Source organism: Epinephelus lanceolatus, chromosome 20, assembly GCF_041903045.1.
Source record: "Epinephelus lanceolatus isolate andai-2023 chromosome 20, ASM4190304v1, whole genome shotgun sequence".
In the NCBI taxonomy this organism is placed as follows: Eukaryota; Metazoa; Chordata; class Actinopteri; order Perciformes; family Serranidae; genus Epinephelus; species Epinephelus lanceolatus.
The window spans coordinates 14,643,094-14,670,285 of record NC_135753.1 but is presented as its reverse complement, the minus strand read 5'-3'; the positions used below and the strand labels follow the sequence as shown (position 1 = coordinate 14,670,285).

The following is a 27,192-nucleotide window of genomic DNA, read 5'->3' as shown; positions in this document are numbered from 1 at the left end:
TAACGACATTTACTCAAGTACTGTAATCAAGTAAAATTTCAAGGTACTTCAGTATTTCCATTTTATGCAACGTTGTACTTTTACTCCAAAACATTTTGGAAGATAATATTGTCCTTTTTTTCATTCCAATACATGTTTTTGATAACTTTAGTTACTTTGCTGATTGAACTATCAATACAATACACAAATCAACTAATAAATGATAATGTGTTATTAACAGATTAAGCTGCCCTGCAGTATATAAAGTAGTGGCACCACCTTTACCAGCTGCAAAATTAAAGTTACGTATACATAAGTGCATCAATGATTTGACACCAGTGACAACATATATTATTCAGGAATGACCCATTCTGCATAATAAGTATTTTTACTTTCAGTTCTTTAAATATATTGTGATGCAAATGCTTTCATAAGTAAGTAACATTTTGAATTCATTATTTTTACACTGTGATACTGCTGCTTTTACTACAGCAATAAACATTGAGTGGTTGGATATGTAGGCCTACTGTATATGTAAAAAAATAAAATAGAACTTTATTTACCCTGAGGAAAATTGCTGTGCTGCAGCTGCAATAAAAAGTTAGAAGAGTACAGATACAAAGCATGCATAAAGGACTGTCATAACAAGTACATATGCTTATATACAGCACTTATATGCAGCACATAGGCGTTAAATACACAGTGACAGTTTAAAGTATCCAGTATGGGGGTCATGAAAAAGAAGACACAATCTTTTGTATAAACCCTTATTGATTTATAAGTGTTTATTTTCTCTTATATTTTGAAAGTAGGGGTTCCCCTTGGCGGTGACGTAACCGCTGATCTGGATTACGCACGCGGCTGTCATTGGTTCACACCGACGCACCAGGCCTGTAGTTTGAAAGTTGTCTGGGCCCTGGCGAGTTGTACCGTTAGCCACATTGCGAACAAAGTTACTATATTTTGAAATAAATTCAAAGAATTGTGGAGCCATTTTGCCCGGAAACACGTCTGCTACTTTTGGACCATGCGGTGGTAAGAGGGAGCAACAACCCGGCGGAATACGTGGAAGCGGACGTGTTTTTGAACAGCATTGTTAGATTGCATCTTGACTTGAGTTGCATTGAACTCCACGCAAAAGAGAAAAGAAAGCTAGCTGGCTACGGCGCTAGCGGCTAGCTGGCTAGCTAGCGGCGGCTATCCAGCCAACTCGCGTGCTATTCACTTCCTTGTTGCACATTGGAGTGTGATGGAAGGCGAGAAGAAGTTTGTGAGAAGGAGACGGAGTTTCTTTACCTCCACTTTAACACTATCCGGTTAATGGATTTACATTCTTGTACGATCTGCATCATTTCACAAGAACTGGATTATAGATTTGGAGGGGCTTTGGGCCTGTGCTTTGACCATGAAACGGAATGCGACTGTCTAGCTGGACACAGTTAGCTACTGAAGGCTAGCTGGCTAAACCGACAACCATAAGCTAGCAAATCTGGGAGATTTCCGTCCTGGAGCACAATGGTTGGTTGCCGACTGGCTCTGTAACTAAACACCATATCGTGGATTTTATGTGGCGGAATCTACAGACACCAAGTGTCACATATTAAGTACCGTCTGGGGTTACTCGCTTTTTCATTAACCTGAAACGAGCTAGCTTTGTAATGCTAATGTTAAGCTTGTGATTTAGCTAGCTAGCTAGCTGGCTGGCTGTCTAATTGTGAATTTGCCGTAACGTTAGCTAACTAGCCTGTTACACAGCTAGCCCAATGTTTTGTTCCACGGCACAAGGAACATAGTTTAGGTAAAGTCAACATTATTAAGATTGTTCTCACAGTGGGTATAGCATTTATTTGGTAGATAAATGCCTAATTCAGAGGTGCTTCGCGACGGTCGGGGTCGGAGCCCCTCTGCTCAGAGAAATGCTAACAGGCAGGACAGGCGTAGTAAGCCAGGGAGCGGTGCTGCTCAGCGAGAGAGACACCGTGAGAAGAGGCGCTCATCGGCTTCTAGGAGAAAGAAACGCAGGCAGGCCAAGGGAAGAGACTTGTGGCATACCGGTACAACAGGAGACCCTGACAATGACCGAAAAGGCACTTTTGATAAAGACGCTGAACTTCGGACATTGGTAGAGTATGATGACGTGAGCTCCCAGTCAGAGCGATTTTCTGGGAGCCCCTCTCCTAAACTTGACCCCCATGCTGACAGGCTCTCAGTGGACCGACTTAGCGATGTTGACTTTGGTGAATATAATGGACCAGCATCCCCAGACAGAAGTCACCCGAGAGACCGGGAGGCAGTGTGCATTAGCAAGGACGAACAAACAAGAGGACCATCTGAGAGGAACAAACAGGAGAAGGAGCCAGGCAGGAAAAAGGACCGCCAGAGCCGCGAGAGAGACTCCTCTAAAGCTAGGAGTGGAGGTAGCCTCAGTGGCTCTAAAAATCACAGAGACACTACAAGGAGCAATGACAGGAACGGTAAAAGGACATCTACATCTCAGTCCTTACAATCTGCAGATAAAAGGGATTCAAAAAGGCACAGAAGTAAAACAAGATCTGATAAAGAGCCACCATCTGCATACAGAGATGCTCCACAATCTTACAGAGATGACCGCGAGGACCTCAGGGCATACAGGAGAAGTCCTGGTTTCAAAGCAGAAAGTCCCTATGGGACATCATATTCATATAGCTACCAGTCTCCTGGTGGTTATAACCAGCTCATATCTAGAAGAAGTCCAACTTATGGGAGCAAAAGACTCTCTCCCAGTTCTGCATATTATGGCCGGGATGCAGATGGGTATGGGGCATATGGTATGCCAAAGTCACCCAGTTCATACTCCAGCAACAAAAGGAAGAGATCGCCTGTGAGCCCAGCGAACTGGCGCAGGTCCCCAAGTTATGGCCGACACAGTCCGTATGAACAAGGAGAGTTTGGTTCAAGTCCTTACGGAAACCGCAGGAGATCAAGAAGTCCATACAGGAAGTCCCTGAGCCCAAGTCCAGATGTCAGGTGAGTTCTTATAAGCAGCTCATGGGATGATGTGTGCTTCACTTGTTGGCTGTGATGTAGTTGTGTGGTGTATTTATATGGTGTGTAGGCTCTGCTTCTGTTGTGATTATTTGGGCGTATGTATCAGTCCTCCTGGTTGTAGTTTACAGTTTGAAATTATTGTGCAACCCTAACAAGGACAAAGTTTTAACATTTGTGTTTATTGAGGCCTAAATGTTTTCTCTCAATATTTGCTGGCGTGCTTATGCCTTTCCCAAAACTTCTGACCAGACTGGTGATTAAGTGAGAGAAGTTCTGCATCCGACACTGGTGTAATAACTTGCTTTACATGTTTTCATATTTAGATATCCACCAGACTTACTGTCTCATGAAAGTAAATAAAATGGTCACTTGAAGGTGGTAATGTATAAACAAAATCTAAAATGGTGTCAATTTCATTTTCTTCCCAGGCGATCTGCTAGGTCACGTAGCAGAAGTCCATATTCATCCTCAAGGCATTCACGTTCTCGCAGCCGTCACCGCCACTCTCGCTCGCGCAGTCGCCCCTCCAGCCTCTCACCCAGCACGCTCACCTTCAAAACCAGCCTCGCAGCCGAACTCAGCAAGCAGAAAAAGGCTAAAGCCGCAGAAGCAGCTGCCAAGGCCAAGAACTCCAGCAACACATCTACTCCAACCAAGGGTTCCTCATCTGCTCATCAACCCAGCCCCAAGTCCAATCACACATCCAGAAAGGGCCGCCCTCCCTCTCCAGCACAGCCTGAGAAGGGTCCCAGAACTCCCACATCGAGCCAGCCTCAGTCCCCCTCCGACAGGTCGTCCAAGAGGACCACTGAGCACCAGACCAGCAGAGACAGAGACGGGAAGGGGAAAGATGACTCTGTACATCGGGACAAAAGGAAAGCACCAGCATCTGGACAGAGCAAAGACAGGGAACGAGCCACTGTTCCACTCATCTCTACTCTATCATCCCTGCCATTGCCCCAGACAGTTCTAGAGCACATGGACAAAGGAGAAAGGTATGGGTGTGTCGTTGTGCTATATAATCTAGACATTTAATGCACTTTATATATTTCATTGTCAAGACTTACTCACACTGTCTCTCTGTATCTCCTGTGTTTTTCTACCATCAGCTTGAAGGACAACTTGATCTCAGGGAAGAAAAGGTCAGAGAGAAAGGCCCGTCCGCTTCTTACCGACTTGCCTCTCCCCCCTGAACTTCCTGGTGGCACGTCTTCCCCGCACAGCCCACCTGACGACAAAAAGTCCCAAACACTTCGTCGAAGACCAAAGTACGTTACAGAGCATTTACTGCTCCAGCATTTGTTCACTGTGTATTCACTCTGCTGCCGCTAAAATATTTTCTTGTATTTTCCAGAATTTGTGGCCCAAGATACGGTGAGATTAAGGAAACTGAGATAGATTGGGGCAAACGCTGTGTGGACAAGTTTGAGATTATTGGAATCACAGGGGAAGGCACCTACGGTCAGGTGTACAAAGCTAAAGACAAAGACACCGGTGAGTGTGTTGAAGATATAGGTTCATTTGTAACTCTTCATCACCATTGTAGACATAGATTTTTTCTCCTTGTTCTTCAGACCTGATCAAGATGTAGTTTTGACACAATGTTCTTTTCTCTGTTTCACAGCTGAAATGGTGGCTTTGAAGAAAGTCCGTCTGGACAATGAAAAGGAGGGCTTCCCAATCACAGCCATCAGAGAGATTAAGATTTTGCGACAACTCAACCACAAGAGCATCATAAACATGAAGGAGATCGTCACAGACAAGGAAGACGCTCTCGATTTCAAGAACGATAAAGGTGCGTTATGTTTTTACTCATAATGTCTCTCTCACCCTGCTGCACAACGTTAGTCTGTATTATACGTGATCTTTTTTGGTGTCTAACTCTCTATCCTCTTACCTCAGGTGCTTTCTACCTTGTGTTTGAATACATGGACCACGATTTGATGGGATTGCTCGAGTCTGGCCTGGTCCATTTTAACGAGAGCCACATTAAGTCTTTCATGCGACAGTTGCTGGAGGGCCTTGATTACTGCCACAAAAAGAACTTTCTGCACAGAGACATAAAGTGCTCCAATATTCTGCTCAATAACAAGTGAGCCCTTATGTTTTTTTTTCACAGTCAAACATAATAAACAGTTTTTATGTTTTATTACAAATGTTTTTTCCGAACTACATTTAATTTGTTTTTCCCCTCCTGTTCAGAGGTCAAATAAAGCTCGCAGACTTTGGTCTTGCTCGGCTGTATAACTCTGAAGAGAGGTGAGTCTCGTGTGTTCTTGGTAGATATGCACCACACCTGTCAAGCTGTCTCGCCTTCACAATTATTTTTGCTCCTATGTGATTATACTCATCTTTGTTTCTCATTTTTAGTCGCCCCTACACCAATAAAGTGATTACATTATGGTACCGCCCACCAGAGTTGCTTCTGGGAGAAGAGAGGTACACGCCAGCTATTGATGTGTGGAGCTGCGGGTAAGAGCAGTGCTGAAACTGACATGAAATTTACCCACTATATGTGACTCGATTATCTGCCCAGTGAGTCATAAATAATCAATTGTGTCTTGTTTTCCCTGACAGATGCATTCTTGGAGAACTGTTCACAAAGAGACCAATTTTTCAAGCTAATCAGGAGCTCGCCCAGTTAGAGCTTATCAGGTAAGTTTAGGTTACATGCTGTTATGTGCAGATCTTGTGAACTCACAGATCTTGTGTCACTGGTTCCCACACGCTGGTGCGTCGACTTATGACAGGTGGTGTCAGCTTATCTGAAACAGGAAGAGAAAGCGGCACTTGTTTTTTCTTTTTTCCACTGATCATCTCAATCGACCATAAAGCAACACAACCACAGGATGTGTTTAATTAACGGGCCTCACTAGTTTTGTCATGACTGTTCTTGTTAGAGGAAAGGTGAAGGTAGTGATTAACTGAGTGGAGGCAGCCCACCTCTGCTCAGGGAAACCCTGAATGTACAGATGATTTTTTCTGTGAGCTAAGCACAGCATAAAATGACAGAAACCAAACTGCTTTTTCTTCTTCTCTCATTCACTATCCTCAAGTTGTGTAGCGCTTTGCAAGGTGCAACATTGGTGATAGGGAGGGAGGAGAGAAATTAGGCTCTAATAATGAAGGCAGATGTGATAGAACGCAACAAGTCAGGCCAGTTCTCTGGGTGTTGTCTTTAAGTAATTCTGAGATATGCCTATTGTGTCCACACATTGCTGTGTGCTGCCTAAACAAATGAGTTTCTGTTTCGTAGCCGAATATGTGGCAGCCCCTGCCCTGCTGTCTGGCCAGATGTAATAAAACTTCCTTTCTTCAACACCATGAAACCAAAGAAGCAGTACAGGAGACGGTTACGAGAGGAGTACGCTTTGTAAGTTAATGTTAATGCCGTCTAATTGAATATTTAAAGATTGGGCCCTCTAGCAGTGCATTACACTGAAATCTTGTGCTTCGGTTGTTGTCCAGCATCCCTCCGTCTGCCCTGGACCTATTTGACCACATGTTAAACTTGGACCCCAGCAAACGTTGCACAGCTGAGCAAGCGTTAGGCAGCGAGTTCCTCAAGGATGTGGACCCAGACAAGATGCCCCCGCCAGAGTATGTTTTCCTTCATGTTGCATCAACATGTTTATCTCAAGGTTTATCAGCAGGATTGCAGTGTTAACTGTTTGCGTCTCTTCAGTCTTCCACTGTGGCAGGACTGTCACGAGCTGTGGAGTAAGAAACGTCGGCGACAGAAGCAGATGCCAGAAGAAGTGGCGGCCCCCAAGGCGCCCCGTAAAGAGCTGGGCCTTGACGACAGCCGCAGTAACACTCCCCAGGGCTTCCCCGCTCCTGGAGGTGTCAAAGCTCAGAATGCGGCTGCTTCTGCGCTGCTGGGTGAGTTTAACAAGTGTTTCTGTTTGTTCTGGGGCTGTTTGACCACCAGATCATAATCATAACTACTCCTTGACTTTGGAAACATATTGATTTTCTTTAACATCAACTACAGTTCAACTGAAAATCATAAAAACTTAAACGTAAAAAGCAAAAATAGGACGGGTAAGTGGTGTCATCATAAAGAGTGTCCCTAACTGACGACTGTGTTGTGGTAGAAGAAATTGAGGGGGGCCTTACTTTTCTCCGATATTTGCTCCTTTGTTTGGTCATAGACCACCTTGCGATTGAATTCAGGTGATGAAACAAACTGGTCCTATTGCCTGGGTGAGTTGTGGCTTGTAGGGAAAGCGCACTACTGTAAAGGAAAGGGAAGCGCTGGATTTATAACACATCAGCTTTTCCTTGCTGCAGCTTTCTGACTGTTGTCGGAGTCACAGGGGAGACACTTGTGTCCCGGGCCAGAGTCGATGTTCACTCCAGAGCTGAACCCTGTCGGGAAACAAGACACAGGCAACTTCTGTCTGTCTTAAGAAGCTGCAGTATTTGTTTTTGCACATCTGCAAACTCTACTGTATTTAATCCTCTGCTCTGCCTCCACTCACTCACTCATCTGCTTTAACAGCATTCACAGTCGGTCTCTCTCTCTTAACCACACACTATCTCAACTGTCTTGGTTTCATAATCATTTAAAACCAAAACTGTAATTGAAAACAAAACTTGATTAATCACACCTCCCTAATATGTCCTGTCTCGTATTATCTTGTCAGTCTCAGTATGATTTGATATGATGCAGTGCACTTAAACAGGTACAACTGGTGTATATTTAATACTTCTAAAGGTTATAAGAGCTTTGCTGCTCTGCAGAATAATTGGTCTTTAATGTTTATTCATTTACTCACTTAGTTAATGTGTCCTTCTGCATATCTTCTGAGGGTCACACCTCTGTGGCGGATGTATGCATAGACAACACACTGAATCAAACTCATTAAGCCAACCCTTTTCTACAATACTGTTGAACTGTGTAGTATTTTTCACACCTATGACTCTGTGGCTTCTCGTCCTAGTGATGCATCAGCAGAGCTGTAGTGTGATTCAACTTGTTTCCTTTTAACATACATTTAATGTGATAGCGTGATTGTAAGTGATTAATCAGCATTAAAAGGTTTCTCAAGCTATTATGACTCATTAGGTGCATTTCCATGGACCCTAATGTTCCACTAACAATCAGAATAATAGGCCATCACAATAAAAATGCCTCATGTAGCCCAATCAAAAGAAATGTTCATTCACAAATGTCTCCAGCCCCCGTTGAGGGGGCTGGTGTACAACCCTTTGATAATGCATTCAGTAGGAAAACATTAACACCCAATAACCATGCAAATGTTTGGAATAAATATATTCTTTCTGCGTAGGTTTGCCCAATGTGGGGGGTAACATTAGATGACTTAGGGGGTGCGAGCGCCGCACAGAACATGATGCAACAGCTGTTTCTTTGAGCCTCCTTCTGCTGATTTTAAATTGTTCAGAAATTTAAAAAATATCTTGCTGCGTTCTTATGCTCTGATCAATAAATGTATTCTTTGATTTTGAAACAGTAGTTAATGGAACGCTGTTACAGTCTGCATCATGGAGTTAGTGGACACAACAATTGTCTATCCCTACCAGTAGCATTGGCCTGCATATGAGACGTTTAGAGAACATAGATAAACAGCTTTCATTCAAATCCCAGATTCAGTTGAAAGCTCTGGAAAAACCTTGTAAAACATTTCATCCCAAATGTGTGTTCCCAAGGTTAAACTGCATCTCTAACGAATCTTCTGTCTTCTTACAGACCCCAAGGGCCCAAACTCCCAGTTAACCCAGGAGCAGCTGGCGGTTCTCCTGAACTTCCTCGGCCAGCCCAAGAGTTCAGCCAGCACGGCCCAGTTCGTCCAATCCATGGGTACAAAGGTCAATCAGGAAACATTACAGCAGCTCTCCAAAGCCCTGGCTCCCACTGACCCAGCTGAGCCTCCCCCACAACCTACGCCTGCCAAGCCCCCCCAGCCCGCTGCTCCTGCAGGCGTGCCCCGCACACCCCCAATGCCCAAGCCTCCTTCACCCCCCATGTCCGCGCCGCCAGGTATTCCAGAAGGAGAGGCCGCAGCTGCCACGCAGACAGCCATGACGATGCTGCTGGCCCAGCTCCTCCAGGCTCAGCAGGCTCAGAGGCAGGAGCTGAGTGATGGTGGAGAAGGGGCGGAGAGCACAAACCCTGCAGGAGGAGCACCAGCGGGGCAGCCTCCACCTCCAGAGGTCAAACAGCCTCCAGAGCCCAGTCCTGTCTCTCCAGGTGAACCTCCATGTGTTTAATCAGATGATCACAGTAGAATATTGTTTCATAAATATATTCCTATACCTAACACAATGTTGTATTTTGTGCCTTCAGTGTCTGAAGTAGGTGGAGTGTCCATCCTGCCCCCAGACCAGAGACCACCTGAACCCCCAGAGCCACCTCCACATGCTGACCTGGATTACCGGCAGCCGCCACCTGAACCTAAGACTGGCCATGCCCCTCCTATTGCGTCTGCAGGTGGAGGTGATGGTGGGAGACCCCCAGAGCCAGACTACCCACCTCTCCCTACTGCAGAGGGACCTGGATACGGTGGAGACTACAGCCACCCACCTCCTCCACCCTTCACTCCCGCAGGCTTTGGTGACGGCTACATGGGTCACATGTTAGGCGGAGGCCTGCCACCTCACGCTCTGAGAGAAGTGTTTAGCGGACCTGGCCAGGCTGCCAGCTCCTCGTCTGCTGCAGGCGTTCTGGCCCCGGCCCACCCAGACCCCTTCCCTCCAGGGGCTGGAGCGACTGGACCCAGCAGCATGGTGTTCACTGGGGACAAGGACCACCGTTTTAAGTACAATCACAGCCCCTTACCTGTGGAGGGACAGCCTAACCCTAGCGCTATCCACCTCTACAACCATGCCATGGTTAGAAAGGATGGTGTACCTCCTCCCCCACCCATCCCAGCACCAGGACAACCCTGGGGCTCCCCTTCCCAAGTCGGGGCTCCACCACTACCCCTCGGCTTTGTCCCACATGTGAACTCAACAGCAACAATCAGAGGACGAGGCCTGCCTTTCTGAGAGACTGGAAACAGGACATGGCAGTTTGTGACAATGGACAAAAGGCTGGAGGACTCAGCTTTGAGCCTGAAGCCTCTCAGGCCAGACCAGAGGGATCTGGAGATGCACACTCAGTTTGTAATAACTTAAATCTGTGTAAGGCATTGTATTCCTCCTCAGTCTGGAATGTGGAGTACGTTGCAGAAGGACAGCCGAATAACACAGGAGGAGCTTTTCTTGCTCATACCATTTTCCTATTTTTTTGTAATCTATTCTGCTGTCTTTTAAATTAAACTTTTACCTTTTTTGAGTGTACATTTATCAGGCCGGGTAAAATTTTAAATCTCTACCTTAGCCTTTCTGTAATTGCTCCAGGGCAGGCTAGTATTAATGTTTTGCACTACTGACTGAAGTAGGCGGAAACTATTTTAGCTACGAAAGGAAACGGATGGTGTGCTTTATCTGCACAATTAGGAATATGACCAGTAATGTAGTGTCCTCCTTTTTATTACGGCCACAATTATGTTGAAACAATGATGGCTCAGTTGATTGGCCTGATGGCGTAGATATCAGCACAGGGAGCTATTTGAGGAACTGTTAGTTCCAGACAGACTGGTAGCACTTGGACAACTGCAGCAAATCTGATGTGATGTTCATGGAGAAAGGCTGTTTTCACTTTAAATTCCACATGCCTTTTTGCCAATAGATGTTGTAAGTTCATGAGCAAAACACACGTAACCCCAGTTCAAAAAATGTCTTTCTTTTGTACTAAAATGAATATGCCCCCCCCTCCCCCCTTCCTCCTCCTTTGGCAAATGTTTATTAAAGAAACGCCAACGACATATTATTGTCTGTTTAATTTCTACTAGGACTGTTACAGACGTTATCACAGTTACACTACTGTAACTATAAAGCAAGGAATCTGTATGTATGTTTGTCCTTGGCAGATCTCAGGAACAGTTCATTCAATCTACTTCACACTTGGAGAATGTATTGCCGGGGACCTAAGGACATGCAGGGTCTAGTTTCATGCAGTTTGGAGCTCAGGGCTCTGCACAGTTGATCACGTCCGCGAACCAGTATTTCTGACCGCGAGTAGCCCCAATCTTGGGTGTGTTTTTCTTACCGCTGGCAAAATACCTCTGAGAACTAAATGCTGTACTTCATTACCACAGTGGCTATGTCAAAGCAAGTGACTAATACGCCTATTCGGAAATGAAGAGCCATGTGTATTTTATCAGTGCCTCTTAACACAAGTAGCTGCGACTTGGGTGTGTTTTACTGATCTGGGGGCCCCATGCAAACACTGTCTTGCTTTACTTTCTCTCTCAAACTGGTAATGTTGGTATTGGCAGTGGTGGAAGAAGTACGCAGTACGTTTTGTTCTGATTTAAAAGTCCTGCCTTTAAATCTTTTACTTGCATTAGAGCTGTTCTTAAAAAATCTCAAAATACCTTAAATCCATTTATCCAAAAATAAGGCCTTATCAAAATGTTTAAAATCAATATTTTAATAGTCTAAAAATGCTAATACATGCTAGCTAGCTGTCACTGTAGCCTGGATCAAATGGGAAAGTGCAAAATCAACCAAAATTATCTTTTTAGCCAAGATTTTGTGGCATGGCTGAAACTGGTACAAGGCAATGAATATAAGGCGCTCTATATTTAATGCAAAAAGTTTAAGTTTTTTCAAACATGGCATGATGGGAATCAAGGCAGTGGAATCCCACATGCAGAGTTAATTCCCTCATTCTCCCCCCTGCTGGGGGGGGGGCTGGAGCCTATCCCAGCTGACATTGGGCGAGAGGCAAGGGTACACCCTGGACAGGTCACCAGACTATCACAGGGCTGACACATAGAGACAGACAACCATTCACACTCACATTTACACCAATGGGCAATTTAGAGTCACCAATTAACCTGCATGTCTTTGGACTGTGGGAGGAAGCCAGAGTACCCAGAGAAAACCCACACTGACACGGAGAACATGCAAACTCCGCACAGATGGGCTCCCCCACCCGGGGTTCTAACCCCCCACTCTGGGTTCCCTCTTGCTGTGAGGTGACAGTGCTAACCACTGTACCACGTGCCGCCCCACATGCAGAGTGGGAATCACAAAATTGCCAACAAAACCCGCCAATTAACGCCAGGTATTTCCCAGCTCTGTTCTACCCTCGTCTCCATAATGCCTCCACCTTCATCTCAGACACTAGCAGCCACAAATTTCTGAACATTTAGATACACTTACACAGCAAGCACAGGAACTGTGATGTCAGTCTATGGTCTGAACACGGTGACAAAACACCAATCAGACAAATCAAGTACGTGAGGAGGAGACTGGCTAACTGATGTAAGTGATGTTGGTTTGTGTTTTTTTTCCCTGCTATTTGGTCTTAAACTTAATCCCGAGTGGCATCAGAAAACATCTTAAATCTAACTGCTGTATCCTCTTGAGACACTACGTCCTCATATGAGGACATCACAGTTTGGGTTAACTTGACCTTGTATTTCATTCCGTTTAACTTGACCTGTTGTACTTGTTCGTGGACAGAAGACAATCGCGCTTGACTAACTAGAGGAAGTAAAAGTCATAAGAAGGTCTTCATTGGTGAACATGCGGAAGGATAATTTGCACAATACCCTAACCCATGTAAAAACAAGATGTAGGCCATTTCTGCTAAGTCAGTCTGCAACCGATCCGACACAAAAGTGGACAAGGTCTAAAACCTGATCACATTTTATGGTTGTTTATTTATGATTGATAATGTGTGTAGTTGGATATGGCAACAAATTTAGCAACAGTAACAAGCTAAGATGATATTAATTAGGAAGTACTCGTTTGGGGACATTGGGACTTTATTGTTGCCTCATTCGAGAACACTGGCACTTCATTATCGTTGACAATGGTTAGTTTTTTTAACCTATCGGGTCCTTCTGATCCCAAATAGCTAGGAGAAATAGAAAATGCATACCAAACAAAAGTTCGGGTCTCAGAGGGTCAAGCCGTAGGAACCCTGTTGAGGTGGAGCTTCTAATTCTAATATTGCACTCGATAGTTTTATTTTAATTGTTGTATTTTGTGAGTAAAACCTGACTCATTTCAGGGTACAATGAGTTAGAATAGCAACATAATTTAATACCTTTAATATCTTAACACCATAATAAATCTGAGAAATTGAGAAAGCGGCAAGCAGCAGCAGCACCACAGGCCTGTTCTGAACATGCATGTGTTTGAACACACTGCACTAGTGTTATAAATGACCAGTGGTAGCTGTGGTGACTTCATATATGAGGCCACTGGATGGCAGTGTCATGTCAAATATCACCACCCTCACTTACCTGCAGTGTGCGCTCACTGCAACAGATCTGGTGTCTGTGGTGCAGATTGACATTCAGTGCTGCGACTGTAAGCCAATGTACTCGCTTGTAAGTCTCACTCAAAACCAGCAGACCTTAGCTGGCAGCCCCGATTTCACTGCAGCTAAATCTTGACACTTCACACACCATTCACAAAATGACAAGCTCCTTGAGGAAGTCACTATAATGCAAATAGACATATTTTGGCTGTATTTGTAGCATGAAAACCCTTCTCACCGCTTTATATAAAGAAACTGCCAGGTTAGCACTGCTGAGAGTTTTTATCAACAGAGACACGGCTGAGGAGATAGCAGCACACATCACGTTTCAGACAACTAATACACAACCTGGAATACAGATACAGAGCGGCGCGGCTGTGGGGGAAGAAAGGAAATGTTCCAGCAGCTGACAGCTCCCAGTGGACTCCATCTTCAAGCACTTTAACTCATTCTTTGAACATAATGGGAAGCTGTTTCGCAGAGATCACACACCAGTCCTCCTGAATGCTCCCTCTTAATGCCAACTTTGATATGAATTTTTCTGGATGTCAGGAGACCTTTTTGCCTTTTTAACCTTCATCAAATGAGGCGTTGCTTTGAATAAAATCAGCTTTTTTTTAACTGCACATCATGTTGAGATGAAATGATTTTTCCAAGATTATCCTGCTTAAGATAATATTACAGATACAGCTCATGCTTCTGAGGCATTGAATTAAGGATTTAAGGGTGGTGGTGGTGGTGGTGATGAGACAAGATGACAAGGGAGCTGAGGATCTGGATGTGAAGAGGAGTGGGCTTTTGATGAGCTCTGGGCTCTGGATAAGGCAACTGGAGGTGAATGGGGTGGAGGAGGGCTGGTGATTCAGTCTAAAATGACAGCTGACAGGAGCAGAGAGGAGAGCAGATTGTAAGTTTGGCAGCAGCAGCATGAATGGCTGAAGAAGATCGTGGCAAAGTTTGATTGGCTAACCCATAGTGAGCTGATTGGAGGAAGTGGTGGGAGTGGGATAGGGAGAGAATTGTGAGTAGAAGAAAGACTTCCTGATTGAACTTATGCTGAGCTTCATTAGATGGCAGTCAGCTCACCCCCAGTTTGGAGAAGCAGCCTGACAAACATGCTAAGCAATGTACTGCTGTGGGTGGGGGTAACAGCAAAACATACTTCAACCATCTAAAGACCCACCTAAAAAAACACTATCCGTTTAGGTTTGTGCAATATCGAGAGTATTAAAACCGCTTTACCTTCCTGTCAGACAGCCTGTTGAGACAGGGAAGCAGTTATCTGTGCTCTCATCAAAACCACCACTCCACTGAGAAAAACAGTAATTTTAACTTGCAGAACACAGGAGCTGCTGATCTACCACTGCCTCAGTCAGTAGGGTTGTTAATGTTATTGTGTGACTTTAGTGAATCCAAACTAACCTATTTAAACATGAAAGTCACACAATAACACAAGCAACCCTACTGATTGTGGCAGAGGTAGACTAGCAGCTCCTGTGTTCAGCGATGTTAAATCATTGTTTTTGTCATTGAGGTCTTGCTTTTTTTTTGTTTTGGTTTTGAATTTATTTTTTCCTTTATGTGATAGGGATGATGCCTCTCCCTGTTTAAGGTTGGTTGTTTTTGCAGGGAAGTTTTTCCTTAGCCGTTGTGAGGGTCCAAGGACAGGGGGATGTCGTATGCTGTAAAGGCCTCTGAGGCAGATTGTGATTTGTGATATTGGGCTCTATGAATAAAATTGAATTGAACTGAATTCTCTGCTGTTTCTAATATACTGTCTATGAATAAGTTCCCCATACAAACCCACTTCAAAAAATCTACACTATCCCTTTAAGTTCTTTCTCATTGAGATCAATTGTATCACCATTTAAAAGCTCCACAGCATCAAGACACTCCATTTCGCTACATTCTTGTACTAGAAAACTTTCAAACAGTGGGAACTGCCATTAAGTAGACATTAAAGGCTGCCTTACTGAACTTAAAGGCTATAACAAACTACAGAAGGCCATAGATTTATTAAAACTTTGATGCACACACCAAACTGGAGCCACAAATGGTAGCAGCATCGTCCACTGAATGATAATCTACATGCATTTGAACAAAGAGACACACATCTGTCCTTCGTTTTACCCATCATATCCACATCTGAATTTGCCACACGTCACATTGCTGGTGATGAAAAAGTGATTATCTCAGAGGGGTTCCGTTCTGCAAAGCTAATTCGGAACGTGGATGGCAGCTAGTCTGTGATTAATACGGCGTGGATGATGGATTGCTGAGAATTTACGCCAGCTTCTGTGGAGACTAGCAGCATCATCTTTTTTGTGTGATTGATTGAAACAACAGTGAGTACAATTTAGAGAGGAGATGAAAGGAAGGGGCAGGGAGCGAGACATGAGAGGTATGTTAGACCGTGGCTTTTGACCACAGCACCACTCTTAAATTTGGCTATGATGCAGCTTTGAAAATGACAAAAATTCTTCTTTTTTATTACGTCACATCGACAGGGAAAAACCTACACTGTACAGTACAATGCTTTACCACCTTTAGACCTTATTTTGCCACTGTGGTAATGTTTTACCTGGTGAACAAATCTTTTTGTCCCTTCGTTGGGCCCAAGTGCTTCTCACAAAATCCAATTTTACTGTCAATTTTGTTTAAAACATGCTCCAAAAGTTTCAGTCCTCGTAAACCACTCATACCAAACACAGAGGCTGTGAACAGGTGAACTAACAAGGATTTTTATATGAATTCCCAGCTTTAAAATCCGAGCAATAAAGCAGTATTTTAACTTTTAAACCCCTTCTTAAGTAGAATTTAATTAAAAAAAAAAATTAGTAAACCTCGCAATACATTTCTGAGTCTGCTTATTTTAACTCTTACAGGAAATACACTTATTAATTCACTTTCTCTCCAAGAATTTGATCAGAAGATTGATACCACCCTCATGTTTGTTATGGTAGATATGAAGCTAGTGCTAGCAGCTAGTTAGCATACTTTAGCATAAATACAAGAAATAGGGAAAACAATGTAAAGGTCACAAAATTTACTAAATTAACATGTTACATCTTGTTTGTTTATTAAAAAAATAAGAGCATAAATTGTAAATAAATTGCTGTTGGCACTAGCCTTATGTTTACCCTGCAAACATAAGGGTGGTATCAGTCTTCATTTCTAACTCTCTGAAATGAAGCAAGCAAAAGCATATCTCTCAAAACTAATCCCATAATGAAAGTCGTATGATGATGTTTTATGACTGTATTATTAAAGCATTTTGAAGTATTCTATTTATGAATGATTTAAGACACATTTCCTCCAGATTCAGCCTGACATGGGCTCTCCACTAGTCTCACATAGCCAGACGTATCTTTGTTTTAGTGCTGTGCCAGACCTGGAGAAAGGTCTAGTTGAAACCACCGTAATTCCAAACTAAGGGGGAAAAACACTCTGGGTTGTTTGTATTTCTTTAAACCAATCACAGTCATCTTGGGTGGTGCTAAGCCAAGGATGCTGCGACAGTGCCCTTACAAAATAGTCAGGTTAGACAAAAGTTTTTGATACTTAAATGTTTTGTTCAGCAAGATAATCTTCACAAATGACCACTACTTATATCATTTTTTAAGCGTAAATACAATCATGAGATGTAAAAAGTTTAACTACACCAGGCTTGCATGACTTCAACGTCGCCACCACAACAAGGCGGTAAAGCCGTGTCTGGAGTGACCACATTCTGTTGTCTTATTTAGCTAGTTGTTAGCAACCGCCTTTTTTAGGACACGTAAAAACTTCAGAATTCACAAGTGGGGTGTTTACTGAGGTATTTTATGTCGTAGAACAAAATATGGAAGTCTCTTAAACTTGTGTTAACCACAGACCTTATATTCAGGCATCTAATCAAAACTCGTTGACTTTAAATCGAGGGAATTAGGAGTGCAAAAATGCTAACTCATTTATTTCCATGTTTTAGGGCTTATTCCTGCACCGCTATCTGGCAGGCTTATATGCACAGTTTACATCCTGTGAGTCAGACTAGATCTCCATTTGTGTTGAACCCTTTGAAACCTGGGGCGCTGTCACTTTCTTTGTGCTGCTTTCAGATGCCTTTTGTAAGTATTTAGGCCTTTGAACCCTGTGCAAATTGGTGCTCTTTCTTTCAAAAACATGGGAGAAAAAGGCAATGTGCAACTTGATAAGAAATGTTCCAGACATTACAAAAATGAATAGATTTAGAAAATCATCATTACTACATATCTAAAATAATGTTACAGAATTATAATGTTTAAGCTTTTTTTCCAAATTGCCTTGTCTGTTTTCCTTTCTTTCTTTGTTTTCTTTTACTTTTTATTAATTACTAATTTCTTGCTAATGTTTTGGGTCACTTCGTCTTTCGTTGCTCACTGCTTTCTTCCCATGTTTTTGAAAGAAACCAAGGCTGGTGTTGGTTGGAGTAATAGTTGGCTTCAGAGGTTGACTCACATTTAAGAGCAGAAAAAGGAAATTCTAGTTTGGATGGGAATAAGGTCAGTATGAATGTTTCTGCCCCTGTTTTTTTCTGCTTCTTTAAAGGTATACTATTGTCGGTTGTCCGCTTTGCATTTCGCCATGCCATTTGCTTTTTTTCTTGCACTGGATCTGCGATTTTCAGAGCTTCCTCTTGGAGCAGCAATCAATCCAACAAAGGTAACAAGTACTAGATAATCATAGGGAGAATAGGGCAGGTCATTCCTTCAGCGTGCAAATTTGCCTCCCAAACATAGCAAAATAACAAGAAAATATGCTGCCACACACTCCTAGTGAGTCCTAAGTGATGAATGAGAGGGATTAGTTTTGTGTGAGTCTATACAGTGTTTTTTGGGGAGAATCCTGCATAGCATATCTCAAAAAAAAGCTACTTAAGAAGTGTCAGACAGGATTAAAATAACAAATGCAGATAGAATGAATATTGAATATTGAGGCAGATGGTAAATGTGGGGCACACCACAACCACACTGACAGGAAAACTGTGAAACAAAAAGCTAAACAAAAACATCACACACGCACACAAACACCAACATTTGTATCACTCTACTCGTGAAAGCTTTAAATTGTCCAGATTTGATCACTAACTATGATCTTAACCTTAGGCCTCTTAAAACACGGGATCAGCAGAATGCCACACACACTTAATTGTAACACACACACATATACACGCATACACACACTCTAACTGACTGCACTGCCCAGTTGAGGCACAGGGTGGTGCTAAAGGACTGGAAAGAAAATCAGAAGCATCTCAATCCATCAATTTCCAAAAACTTGTAATACTGAAAGTTATGAGGATACACCTTCCATCCTTGAACCAAAGCACATAAACACGGACACGTGTCCATTAATAGTGATGTCTGATGAGAAGAGCTGACGGATCGGATTCATTCTTACTTGAACACCCCCAGTAGATGGGGGAGCTGGCAGAGGGCTGGAGACTTTCTTCAACTTCTTTAGCTGCTGGCTCCTGTTGAAAAAGGACTACAGCCAACTTCCACCATGATTCACAAGCTTATCATATTTGACTAATCAGAGACTTACTTGGACTGGAGCTTGTTAACTTGTTAGTGCTCCAAGGTGGCTTGAGGACAGGAAGAGGTGCTACCTGTGCGCACTGTTGACAGTGGAAAGGGAAAATAATTAGGAGTTAAGGATGATTTATTGAAGAACTAATGTGCTGACTTTGAATTAACCTTTGAAAAAAATTTTGCAGTAACTGAACCATAATGTGACCCCCAGTGCATCACGGTGCCTTGGGCCATACTGCTCCTTGAAGAGGTGAGTCAGCTGAACTAATGGCTGTTTAATGGCCACTGGTCAAACCTTGTTTTCTTTGTGTGTGTGTGTGTGTGTGTGTGTGTGTGTGTGTGTTTAAAGAAAGTGAAACAGAAAGACAGAGCAAAGACACACAGCTGACATTTTTAGATCATTTTTTGTTTACTTTTTTTTTTCTTTCTGAGTGATTTCCTCCTGGGGCTGTGTTCAAAGTAGTTTTTAATTAAAATGTAAAATCTAAAAGTAATGGCAGCAAAACAATAGTGGTGCAGTCTTCTACGCACATACACAGCAAAAACTTTCATGGTGTCAGTAATTACGCCCACTGCATATTATTTAAGGTAGAATACCAAGCATTAGTGTGACATAACAGGGTGTTAATCTCCCTTAATGAGCGGTTTCTTTTTAAAGACTCTGCATTTAACTGTGTAATTTCAAAGATAGTGATTTACCTGATATTCTCTGAATGAGCAGAGTAAAGCCTTCAGAGCTGATCAATCACAACAGAGTGTTAAAGGGCAGCGTTTACACCCTGCTGCTGTGTCGGATCTGTGTGTTTAGCAGCAAGGTGACACTGTCCAAAGGTTACACTGCACTGACCTTTATTGTGCTGTTGTCACACACGGTGGCAGGGGCGGCCAATCACATAGCAGAAATGTCACGTATTTGATCTCCATGTCTGTCAATATCTGTAATAGCCACTTGTGCTGCTGATTTCCTGTCTAAATTTCAAAGTGCAAACTAAAACTTTACCACATGTTCATCTCTGTGTCTCCTCTCCTCCACTGTGAGATGTGGCCTCACCTTCTCCCTGACATCCCCATTAACTCCAACCATGTAGACAAAGGGCGCTCCAATCATTTACAGCCGATATGACCCATAAATGTCATGCTCAGCTTCACTCCACACCTTACCTTTGACATGTAAGGTCAGGCTCTAGTAAGTCATTATGAAAGTGGATCTGGCCCTGCCAATCTGCGCCGACCGTCTTCACCCTCCAGACTTGTTTTAGAAGGGCACATCACAGCCGGAGCTGTTAGAGGAGCATTCATTCAAAAAGTTCCACTGTGTGATGCCTGAACAGACGAGCACTTCTGCAGCATGGACACAGTTGTAGGTTTGCACTGAGAGCTGTTTGCACTTTTTAAGAGTGTGTAAAGAATATTAAGAACAAGGATGATGGTCTTGTTGCCATCTTTTTATCCCTCTGTTTCTATTTATACAAAAACATATGTTGGTCAAGACAAAATACTTTGTGTTTACTGTCACTATTTAAAAATTTAAAAAATTAAGTTTGAACAAAAACTTGTAATGCAACATAAACCCTAAGTATACTGTAGAATTAAAGTCACTGCTGACGACACTAAGAGCATTAATATAGCAGCAAACAACTATTAGCAACACTTAAGTTTCACACTTAAGTGCCTTTCCTGCATCAAATTACTGTGCAAATGTCCTAAATTTTGTCAAAATAAAAGTTCTTTGCTACTTTCAGATTTTAAGGGGTGAATGGGTGGGGGGCAAAGTGTGGATAAACTCCTGGTGCCTGTTATGAAATACACATGCTAACTAATTGTAATGTACATTCCATTACTTTAATTCAATAAATTCACCATATGAGATTGAATTAGAAATAACAGCTTCTTTATAATATAAGCGTGCTTCAAATAAAGGCCTGGTCCCCTTTGCATGTGAGGTAAATAAAGGTCCTTCCTAATATTTGAGAATATATGGTAGCTCTGTCAACACTGTTGCCGTTGTTGCTGTTTGTGTTGGCAGCACCATTAGCCACTAGCCGCTGGCTCAGCCTCCTACATGTTGAGAGCCGTATGCAGTCAATCTCGGCTTGACCTCTGAATCAGTTTTTCAGAGAGTTTGTAACCGTTGCTAAACAGCGGCCACTGAGGCCACCTGTGGCAATTACAGGATAATAGTACATTATATTTTCCTACATTTCCCAAGATTCTCTTGAGTATGTTGCTTTACAGAAATCTCCAGTGGATTATCTGAATAAACTCAAACATAGTGTTACAGTAGCACAACTTAAAGAGTCATCATAAAGAGTCATAAAGTCAGAAAACTGACTCAGTGATGTCATTTATACAACATTATTTAAAGAAAGCTAACATTAGTCACTAATGGCTAAACCCCAAAGTGTAACGAACAGAGCAAGGTCTTATTTTATTGCTTAAAATTTAAAGGTCCAGTGTGTAGGAATTAGTGTCATCTAGTTCTGAGATCGCAGAACTAAAACCTCTCCACTATGCCAAGCACGTAGACAAACTATGGTGGCCAACCACGGATGTAGCCTATTAGGAGAGCTGGATACAGCATTGGCAGCAGGGCCCTGTTCACTCCCATGAAAGTTGCTCAGTGGTGCATGAGGCCAAAATGGTTCAACTGCCATGTTTAAGATTATCCAGATGATCCGCACTGCTTCCGCACTGTGGGGCCCCAAGAGCAGGCACACTTGAGACTTATGGCAGCTGAGCGAAACCGAGTGCGGCCAAGTGTCTTACTTCCGGTTTAATGCTCTGCTACCTTGATTTAATCTGATTGATTTAATCTTGTGGCTCTTCTAGACATTTAGAAATGTTATCGGACTGAATTGATCAAAACCTAATAGTGTAACGAGTCTTTCATTGGGGTTGTGATGCTCAAAAACATGTATCTACCGATTTAAAGATGTCTCTGTCCTAATGTAAGTCAATAGGAAAATGTCTTTTTGGGCCCAATGGCGTCACATGGCTGACCCTGGAAATTGCAGTACCACTGTTTGGCCACTACAGAAATTGGCCTCAAAGCCCAGCTCACCTAGCCTGAGTGTCAGACTGAAGCTCCCAGAACCTTCAGTCTGACATGGCTTCCATTGAAGGCAATTTACAAGGGGGAAGGAATTTGATTTTTCCCTAACCAATCAGTAGAGATCAACGACTCACCCAGAATCTGACGTCATTAGTATCCATGCCTCAGGGGTGCCGAAAACAAGCGAGCATTGCCCATTTAAAATGTCTCCGTCGTCGTGCACGCCCAGCTGCATTGCCGTTAAATCCAGTTTAGCAGCTTCCTTAATTTGGTCCTCCATTAACGCGAGTAGTGGCGAATTACCTCGATAGCATCGTCAATGTGGTCTGTAGGATCTGTAGCAGTCGCCATTGTTGCTATCCTCACCAGTTACCCACCGGCGTACAGCTTGACATCAGCGTGGCGCTGATTGGCTAATCACTAGACCCCCGGCGTTCATTGGTCCGTCCATCGTTTGGACGAGATAAATCGCAAATTCATTGAAGTATGCCAGACCAGAGATGCAAGCCTACTCAGTTGAGTGGGCGGGGTCTATGGTCTGGAACCAGGCTACAGCTCACCTCCTGGGGGGCTGTGAGTTCCAGTTTTACATGTAAAAGTATGGAACCTTTTGAGTTTTGAAGCTTATTGCAAAATATGGCGTCAGTTGTCCATGACACTCCATTGCAGTACATGTATGTTTAACCATTCGAGGAGCATGTGAACGCACGATTGGCCTTACCTGGCAGAGATCTTGACTTGAGTCTAATTTAATCACTTGTCATTCATTCACTATAGCTGGCAAGAGCAGTATGCTACGATAACAGTGAGTGGGAAAGGTCAGGGATATGAGCACTTGAATGATTGACGGGCTGACCCATATTGGAGACTGAAAAGATTTGTTCAAAAAGATACATTTGTTCTTTTTTGCCCATCTCTAGAGCTGAAGTTTGGTTTTTCCATTTAGGGGTACAACATGGTGGACTCAGTGGAAGAGGAACTGCTCCATATGTAGATGTAAACGGTGCATTTTTAAGTAACTAAAACACGATTCTTAGTCTAAGGTGATTATAAACCAGTGAAAACATAGTTATGAATATTATACACCTTTCCTGCCCCTAAATCCTACACACAGGACTTTATCTACTGTGCTGTTTACTCTTTCAAAAGTAACATATTTTAGCTTTAATTGTTTCCTTGAACAGCCCAGCTGCCCACGTCAGCTCAAGGAAACAGCTGGACTCATATTTTGGCATGTTTTGTCATTTGATTTGTTGCAATTTTGGAGACTGTTTTCCTTGCCAAATATCTCTGCAGTTGTACTCTTGGTGTGTTGGGAAACAGCTGTTTTTGAAGAAGTTTTTTTTTTTTCACTTTTTAAGTAAAAAACTTGTCATCACCTCATCCTCTTCTTAACAAAACAATTTAACTGTATTTATGTTGTGGTAGTTGTCAGCGAGCTGTGGCTCTGACTGCAGCAGTGGCTGGTTGTAATATCAGTGATCTGACACTGTATTTACTGTGTGATATCACAGGTGAATGTCATCCTGCGTGTAATGAAAATAAGCAGTGATAGCTGGGGTTTGTGTTTCTTAATGTGAAGTCTGTGTATTTAATGACACACTGGACTGTGGTAAATAATATGTGCAGAGTGTACAGAGTGGACAGTGTGGTGAGGTTATTAGTAAATCCCTCGCTTTAAGCCATGTAAGCTCACACATCTTCAAGGTGAAATAAAGCTAGATGATCTGTGACAAAGGGTACAACTGTTTTTATAAAGCAACTTCCCACACATAATGGCTGTCCAAGCCATAGCAAAAACAATCTCCAGAGCCATTAGCGTAAATTGCGTAAGCAAACACAACTGCTTTTCCATAAATGTGGAGAGAAATATGAAATCAAGTGTGAAATGTGAGAGTTGCAATCCAGAGAATTATTGTGGCTCAAATTGAAATGGCGTGGGGGGATGGATACAAAACAGGCAACCACTTTGACGTGTGTAAAGGTCGATAAGTCAATAAGACATCTTGTTTATGATTCATTGCTCGCTCGCTAGATTAAGCCTTGCCCAAATAGTGCACAGTCTGTGCTCAGCAGTTCTGTTTGCAGTATTGTAAAACCTTGACACTGCACTGGAAGGCACAGCAGATACTTATACAGTAAGTGTACAGTACATCTTGTTCTGCAGGTTGTTTCTCCAGCGGCTCCTGCTGAAACACACTGTTCCCATGTTGGGTTTTAAGTGTTATTTCAAAGCGAATCTGCTGCAGATGAACCGCTGACATCTTCCTGAGCAAACAACCTGTCAGAGAAAAAACACACCACCTCACACCCAGGAGGCATATTTACCTGGAGGGAAAACCAGCCCCCACGGAGCCCTGAACCCATCGCGATGAAGAAATAAAAACTGTTTGCAGCTGCTGGTTTATGAAATTATAAAATACAACAACAGTGATGATGATTGACACTAGAGGAATATTCCATCAAGCTGTATAGAGGAATTTTTTTAACACATACTTACTGTTTTTTTTTCAGTAAAACTATACATTTTATACATTCAACCAAAAAAGGAAAGAAATAGTTATGTGGTAATTATTAAAACATAAGACTGATCTCATGTTACAGCTAACAGCAACATTTTATATGATGTTAAAGGAGCATTTATATTTAAAGAAACCCAAAGAGGTTTTAGTTGTATGTGAGTATTCCCTGCACAGCAGAATAATTTAGCTGAGTGCTGATAATAAATAAAAAGTGACATAGTCTGCCACACTAAAAAACTGGTTCTGGAAAGGCTCAAACTTTAGTGTTTGTTTTCTGTGAGATCTACCACAGATTTTCTGTGCATTTTTGGGGAAAAAAAAATGATTAAAAGACTGTATATTATTTCATCTAATCATATAAATTTTCATCTTACTTATAATATAGTTGTCTTTCTAGTCCTCTTTGAGATTTTCTCTGAGTTGCATGTGTATTTGAGCTTTTTGTAAAGGGTATATCTGTATATTTATTGCAATTCTTTTGATGGAAATTGCCACTGACAGCCTTAAATTGTTTTTTCTAATTGTCTGATAAAGAAACAAAATGTTTTTCTTTATCTTCCACTTGAGTTTGTCTAATCAAGTCTTGGTCAACGAGAAGTCTGAAGTCTTGCGAGTTCAGTTGTTGCAGGAGGACAATAACAAACACAGCGGATCAAAGGAAAGGTAAAGAAAACTTTGCATTTCTTTGTAGGGTCCTCTCCATAATGTTGTCAGATACTAAAAAACAATGAGTCTGTCAGTGGCAAAAATGAGCATAGATCCGTACACTGATGGTGCACAATTGCCCTGAGTGATTACATTACAGCCTGTTTCAAGGCTGCCAGCTTCCTTCCTTCCTTCTGTTCATCCATCCATCCATCCATCCATCCATCCATACACATCCATACATCAGCCAAAACATTAAAACAACTGACAGATTAAATGAATAACACTGATTATCCCATTACAGTGCAATGTTCTGTTGGGAAACCTTGGGTCCTGGTATTCATGTGGATGCCATTTGATACACTCCACCCACCCAAACACAGATGCAGATGAACATCATCACCTCATGGCAGCACCCCCCTAGCAGGACAATCCACTATACCACACTCTAAAACATGTTTGGGAATGGCCCGAGGAATGTGACAAAAGCTCAAGGTGTCGACCTGAGGCTGTTTTTTGTAGCTGTAAAGTTTGGCATTTTAACATTGGAGCCCATGGGGATTTGCTCTGTGTTGGAGCCAGCCCCAAGTGGCCAGTCGATGAACTGCAGTTTTTCACACTTCTGCACTGGATTCATGCATCAGCCCTGGAGCTTGCCGCTTACTCACAACCCACAGGGCTCAAAGAATCCCAAGTCCTATCCAAGGAGGCCCCAACATGGAAGGGGGGTAGCTCTGGGATACCGGCATATCCCATGGATGCTTGATCAGATTGGTATCTGGGGAATTAAGAGGCCAGGTCGACACCTTGAGCTCTTTGCCACATTCCTTGGGCCATTCCTGAGCGTTTTTTGCAGTGTGGCATGGAGCATTGTCCTGCTGGGGGGGCACTGCCATCAGGGAGTGCTGTTGCCATGACAAGGTGTGGTTGGTCTGCAGTGGTGTTTGGGTGGGTGGTGCGAGTCAAGTGGTAAGACCCAGGGTTTCCCAGCAGAACATTGCACAGTAATGAAAAGATCAATATTATTCACTTCATCTGTCAGTGGTTTTAATGATTTGACTGATCGGTGTGTATATAGGTGTGTTTGGTTAACTAAAGCTACTTAGAGACAGAAATTCAAACTACCTTGTACAAAAAAAGATCAAATTGACAATGTACACATGATATAAAATTTTAACAAAATATAAACACTGATAAACAGCTACATCTTCAGCTATAGCACAAGATCTCTGTTCAGATTTTTTTATTGTCTCAACTGATCACATGAGTAATTTTCTTAGATTGAATAAACCGAAGCTATAATACCGCTCTTTCACTGTGTCATATTCCTGATAACTAGAAAATTCAGTTTGACATGTAAAATCACTGATGTGCTCCTTTGAGGGGCACAATTCCCAGATATCCCAGTGGAAATAAGTCTCATCCCTTTTCCCAAGAGACGAGGATGAATCTTAAAGCCTCATCAAATTAAGGCTAACACCTGCTGTTGTTGTAGTTATATATATATATATATATATATATATATATATGTATTCAAGAGATAATTGGTGTTTGGTGGACATATTAGTTTTTGTTGAAGGGATGAAAAAAACAGCACATTCACACATGTGGCTGGTGAGTCCTTAGACAGAAAACAATATGAAAAGAAAACAGTGTTTGTATTTCATTAGGGAAGCTCCAACCTCATTATGTTTGCCTGTGAATCATGCAGCAATAATGGCTTATGAGTTTAGGTTGCAGGTAAATGACTGCCCTTAGGTTGGTCTTTGAATTCAGAGGCCCATCTGAAGCAGAATAATTAGAGAAAGGAGAATATGAAAAGAAGTCCCTATTACAGCATCCTTGTTCTTCTTTTTAATCATATCCTTGAAGTCACAGGATATTAAGTCTTACTCTGTAAAATAAGTTTCTTTTTGGTGCAACTTCTGACCTGATTTGACTTGGTTTTTGAGTGGTTAACTACATCAGGCATATTGCCAATTTATTTGAAATTGTGGTGCGTGTTGGCAGTCTGTTGACTGATGAATGTTCCCCTCTGAATCACAAATATCCTCCTCCGTCTTTAAAACT

At 42.5% G+C, this 27,192-nt stretch overlaps 1 protein-coding gene across 1 annotated transcript; it reads left to right on the top strand.

Moving 5' to 3' along the window:
* The first annotated feature begins 870 nt into the window (after positions 1-870).
* On the top strand, positions 871-10,838 carry cdk13 (cyclin dependent kinase 13). The gene is made up of 14 exons (XM_033638921.2): positions 871-2,985; positions 3,435-4,001; positions 4,116-4,274; positions 4,361-4,500; positions 4,631-4,801; positions 4,909-5,098; positions 5,209-5,265; positions 5,377-5,478; positions 5,584-5,661; positions 6,263-6,379; positions 6,475-6,606; positions 6,692-6,888; positions 8,720-9,220; positions 9,317-10,838. The coding sequence occupies exons 1-14, from the start codon at positions 1,838-1,840 to the stop codon at positions 10,015-10,017; spliced, it is 4,260 nt and encodes a 1,419-aa protein (XP_033494812.2). The 5' UTR covers positions 871-1,837; the 3' UTR covers positions 10,018-10,838.
* The last annotated feature ends 16,354 nt before the right edge of the window (positions 10,839-27,192 follow it).